This window comes from Aquarana catesbeiana, linkage group LG04 (assembly GCF_042186555.1).
Source record: "Aquarana catesbeiana isolate 2022-GZ linkage group LG04, ASM4218655v1, whole genome shotgun sequence".
Classification (NCBI taxonomy): Eukaryota; Metazoa; Chordata; class Amphibia; order Anura; family Ranidae; genus Aquarana; species Aquarana catesbeiana.
The window spans coordinates 89,431,746-89,437,359 of record NC_133327.1 but is presented as its reverse complement, the minus strand read 5'-3'; the positions used below and the strand labels follow the sequence as shown (position 1 = coordinate 89,437,359).

The following is a 5,614-nucleotide window of genomic DNA, read 5'->3' as shown; positions in this document are numbered from 1 at the left end:
ATAAAGCGGGGGGTTCCAGACCATCAGAGCTCACATAGAGCTTCAACCAATCAGTTAAATGTACTTAGTGGGCAACTGAAGTCCTACTGTATAAGATGTATGATCAATGTTATGCCACATGCTATGGTTTGTTATACATTTACTGTATCTGGCACCTTTTAAAAGTCCCATTGTCAATCCTAAGCAGTTTATTATCAGATGGTAACATTAGTATATATGGAGCCTGGAAAGAACATACAAATAAGTATACTTGAATCTGCATAAGTTGTAGCTATATATCGGAGCCCATAGGCTTAGGGCCTCTCTGGTATATGATGGTTTACATCCTTGCTCCAAAATAAAGAAAAACACTTTGCTACATTACAGGGGTTATTCCATCAATTAAACATGGAAATGCCGGTTCAAACAGCACAACCTGTTATACTCAACCTATCCTCTAGTTCTCCTGAACATGCATCTTGTAGGACCTGCGCTGATGACCCTGGCATAGCAAGTGCTTCCCACATAGCCACTGTGCAGACATACCTTATGACAGAGCTTCCTTTTTTATGAACTGTTTTCTATGTGTCAAGAGACCCCTTCTGTATATTTATCCTGGTTTTTATCTTTCTAATTGTCTTTTGTTATAAAACATTCCTCACTTGCCTTTGACTTGTTCAAAAGCTGCATCTGGCTAAGACATTACCAGGTCTTCTGAGATGAAGCTGAATGCAAAATGTTTTCCATTAGCACTGAGGGGAAACCACAGAAGTACAGCAGTAATTCTTGGAGACTGAATCTACGTCTTCGTCTCCTTGGAAACAGGCAGGGAAATCCGTTAAATAATTCTCCTCAGATTTCTCTCATCAAGATGCCTCCCTCGATTCCCTGTTTTTCTCACAGCGCTCTTTATTTACGTGAAAATCCTGCCTAGGCGCTAGTGGGATACATATTCAATCTATTCATGCTCGCTAAAGCTGTGTTAATTTAGTACCGAACCTGGATCACAAATACAATTAAGCTTGAAGTGTGGTCTGTGGAAATGGCAACGTACAGAAAGAAAAGGTGTTGATCTATAAAATAGTTTCCTAACAATTTAATGAATCCACTTGTTTTTGTTGCTCTACAGACGGGTAAAGAGTGTTGAATGCCATGATTGAATGCCCCTATCAAAGTCGCTTTTGTCTTGCTTGGGGTTCCCTGTCTGTCCCCATGGTGACGAAGATGCATTTCCTGTTTCTGAGGGCCATGGCTGCCTCTGATTCAGGCTTCTGTGGTTTCTTTCACCACTAATGGGAAAGCATTCACAGGCTCAATTGCTTCCTCTTTTGACAAGCTCATGACTTAAGAAGAGAAACAAAATCTAATCAGGCTGTCCATGTATTGATCTTGGATTTACTTCTTTATAACCAGGCTATTTATGACCTCATAATCGGCAAGTTGATTTAGAAGATTTTTGTTTTTATTAAGATCCAAACTATCTAAACAAAGGGCCAGTTTACTGTCCTTCAGACTTAAGGAGGGCCAGACTGTGGGCATTGGAACTAGAAAAGGTCTCAACATCAGTGGAAATAAACAATTCCCCATTGTTGGTGTCATTGGGAGTAATTCTGCCCCCCTTCATTGGTGTCAGTGGATGAAAACTGTGCCCCCAAGGGCTGGATAAAAGCAAGCAAAGGGTCGCATCTGGCACCCAGGCCACAATTAGGAGACCAGTGTTATTAGATAAATTTTGTATGACCCCCCCCCCCCACCTTTCACATAAAGAAGCTGGTACCTCCCAGATGCTTACATGCCAGGTTTGCTCCTCTGTACTGCACCTGAGTACCCCAAAAGGTTGTCCTGATATGTGTGATTCAGCTTCTGAAGTCAATAGCTGAATTCTCTCTTCTGCTTTATTGGCTGACCAGGCCACAGTATGGAGGAGGGAGAAGCCCAGAGACGGCAAACACAAAACCTAGTTATGTTACAGAGCTACCTGGATTTTTGCTGGTACTTGTCTGCTGTACAGAGGAGCAAAATTGGCATGCAGACATTTGGAGATAATGGAGAGTTTACATTTTGATTACATGATCTGGAACGCTCAAATTTGGTTCCTGATCGTAAGTAAGCTGGAGCTACAGCCAGGGCTGATATCCACCAACCTTGTAAAGTGTCACTGATGGCCCTCAAAGAGAGAAAATTTACAAACTTCTTCCCAGCACAGGACATCGTGCTGGGGGACATTCGTCTACAGAATGCTGGTGGTAATAAGCACACTTAAGAATTGGAGAATTGGATCATGTAAATACTTTTATTAAAAAAAAAAAAAAAAAAAGTTTCTTTTGGGAAGGGGGGGGGGGTTAGCCAATGATTCCTATGGAGCGTTGGTGTTATAATTGTAGGCTACCCCGTTGATGGTCAGTATTGTTATTGATAGTACATTTATATTTTTAAAAATTATTCCTATATGCCTTTTTTGGTATCTGTTATGTTCCTTCTGAAACATTCTTTTTGTTAAAACTGATGAGTATTTGAGCTAACCCTGTTATTTTTCTTCTTTAATCCTAGGACTAAAGTCAAGTTGGAAAGCCTGGAAGATGCTTATGTTCTGTCGGGATCTGATGATTCTCTATCAGACAAACATGGCTGCCCAGCCTACGTTAGTCCAGAAATCCTGAACACCAATGGCAGCTACTCTGGCAAGGCGGCTGACGTATGGAGTCTAGGCGTAATGCTCTACACCATGTTGGTTGGACGATACCCATTTCATGACATTGAACCTAGCTCTTTGTTCAGTAAAATCCGTCGTGGCCAGTTTAACATTCCAGAGACCTTGTCACCCAAGGCAAAATGCCTCATACGTAGCATTCTTCGACGGGATCCGTCAGAACGGCTTACATCTCAAGAAATTCTGGACCATCCCTGGTTTTCCACAGATTTCAATGCATTGAATTCAGGATATGGTGCTAAGGAGGTTTCAGATCAACTGGTGCCTGATGTTAATATGGATGAGGAAACGGACCCCTTTTTTAATTGAGCACAAAACTTTCCTTTTTCGGTACTTGAGCTGAACGTGGCCACATGAAGGAGTCCTTCCGGACTATAGTATTTGAAATCCGTATTGTTCCAGACGGTCACTTTGAAATATGCTGCTCTGGACTCCTTGGTTTTGAGAAGACGGTTCTGCAAGAAACTATTCTACAGATGTAGCATTGAGGCTGCTATACAGTTAATCTAGTTTGTTTTTTTTTTTTTGTTTTTTTTTCGTTTTGGAAATCAGCATGGATCAGTTGTAGCTTTACCCTCTATGGAGCCAAGGAGACTGCACAAGCCAATTCCAGTGCAGCTTTGTCACTCCTGTTAATACAGTTTTCTCAATGTTTTGCCATGCACATCCTGGCATCGCACTGTTAGTTGTTTTTGTGCCATTGTTCAGGGAAGGTACAATTGGCTTTTACTTTTTTATACTTGTGCCAAAGTGGTACAGCAAGCTATAGAAAAGTAAAACTTAGCTGGGTGCACTGACATTAAAAGTAGGTGCTAAAATTTAGAATAACTTTTTATTTTATTTTTGTTCAGTTTTCCCAAATTGAAACACTTCTTTTGTCCAATTACAAACTACTTAATATTCTTGTCAGGAAATGACTTTGTTCCCTTGTAGGGAAGCCATTCATTTACCAAGCTGATTCTGTTTTTTTTCCATAACTGGTTTGCTATAGGAAGCTGTTATTTAAACTTCCACATGCATTATTTTTGCAGTGCTAACACGTGAAGAATTTTACCTTTTTGGAAAGCTAAAACAGGGTTTTGATCTACTGGTTTCCATATTGGCCATCTTGCACTTATAGCCAGGATCATATTAGTAAAAGCTATATAGCCATTCTAAAGGGTGTTCTCACAGTAACCTCTTTGTTTTTCTGGTTTAAACCCTTTGTTTTTGTCTCCATTGCACCCCCCCTTTTGTGCCCTTGTTTTAGCTGTACATTTTTTTTTTTTTTTTTTTTTTTCTTTTCCATTTACACTTCCTTTTCTTTTTATTCCTTCCTTGAAAAGAATTGTTGTCCCTCCTCCTCTTCTTCTTCTTCTTTTTTTTTTTACATTTCATGGGAAATAGTTTTATAAGCTCATAACTACCCTTTAGCCCTTGCGTGGACATGCATTAAAGTGCACCTTTTTGTATTGTCAAATTATTTATTTTCATGAAAATGTCACAGTTGTGATGTATTAAGCCAGTACTTCAATTAAATTACGGGTTGACTTTCAATGACATATTACATGCTGTGCTTAACACTTCCTTTTTTTTCTGTGTTTTTTTTTTTTTTTTTTATAGCTTGTAATAATTCAAACTGGCATTTCTTCCCACCCTCACCAACTCTCTTGCTATATAATGAAATATAAGCATAAATATTTGTGTTTTATCCCGTACCTCAGTTGTTCTGATTAAACTGCTTGTATCTGTTTTGTGAAATGGTTCAAGTTTTTTGGGTAGGTACATGTAGACTCTGTAAGTATGTAATTGTTACTTGAATTTGTGCTTAACTGTAGTATGTGGCATGTACGTACAGCTACTTGGCATTTGAGTTCTGGGACACTGTTTGCCTGCCCTGTGGGAAGACTTTTTTTTTTTTTTTTTTTTTTTTTTTTTAATATATTTTTTTTTCATTTTTTTTTTTTTTTTCCCAGCTATAAAATACAAAACAAAACTGTGGCTGACCCTGGTTTTTTTTTTTGGTACTTTTAGTACAGATGGAGTGGAATAAACACTCAAGTTGGTGCTGTGTCAGAAGGACTTTAATCCCCACCCCCACCTTCTGTTTCTAAACGCCCATATTATTTTCCCTATGAGTCCCCCGCCTTTTTTAATACCTTATACAAAGAACGACTGGTGATAAAATGCATGGTGGGGTATTATTGCCTCTGGTGCTTTGAATGTTATGTATTTGGTTTATTGTTTTTTGTCCTAATCTCTTCAATAAATTGTGCATATTTAACTAAAAGCTAGTTTGGTCTTTTGAGTTTTACCCCTGAGAGCATTGTTTATAGGTCATTCTCCGTGATTGTACCTGCTTACTCATTGTAACCTCTTGGTACAGGGTTTAGGGGATGCTATTGCAATGCTTTCTTCTATCAATAGCAGAATATTATTATTCCTAAATTTTTATATCCCCTGTATTTGCCGACGTTATCGGCACATGCGCACTGAAGCAATGGCACGTATGTCCGGTTTGCTTCACATCGCCGAAGCCGCGATACCCGGAAGTAACCTCCAGGAGTGATGTCGCTGACCGGTGATGTGTACGGGCACCGCAGTGAGGGCTTCGATCTCACGTGAGTATTACATAATGAGCTAGTATGCTATGCATACTAGCTCATTATGCCTTTGTCTAGCAGGTGTTAGTTTTTTTTTTTTTTTTTCAAAAAAGTTGTGTTTAAAAGACTGCTGCGCAAATACAGTGTAACATAATATGTTGCAACAACCACCATTTTATTCTCTAGGGCAGTGGTTCTCAACCTTGCTAGTGCCGTGACCCCTTGATAAAATTTTCCAAGTTGTGGGGACTCCTAACAGTAAAATGATTTTCGTAGTGTGGGTTGTCAGCACCCAAGGCAAGACAAGTAATGTGCACCCCTAACCTACGGACATTTAGCGTAC

The 5,614-nt window shown here is 39.4% G+C and overlaps 1 protein-coding gene across 1 annotated transcript in view; it reads left to right on the top strand.

The window, feature by feature from the left end:
* Window positions 1-4,958, top strand: part of TRIB2 (tribbles pseudokinase 2) — a 23,480-nt gene extending 18,522 nt beyond the window's left edge. The window contains exon 3 of the mRNA XM_073625359.1: window positions 2,530-4,958. Coding sequence (XP_073481460.1) covers window positions 2,530-2,998 — 469 coding nt within the window. The 3' untranslated portion in view covers window positions 2,999-4,958. The remainder of the gene's footprint in view (window positions 1-2,529) is intronic.
* The last annotated feature ends 656 nt before the right edge of the window (window positions 4,959-5,614 follow it).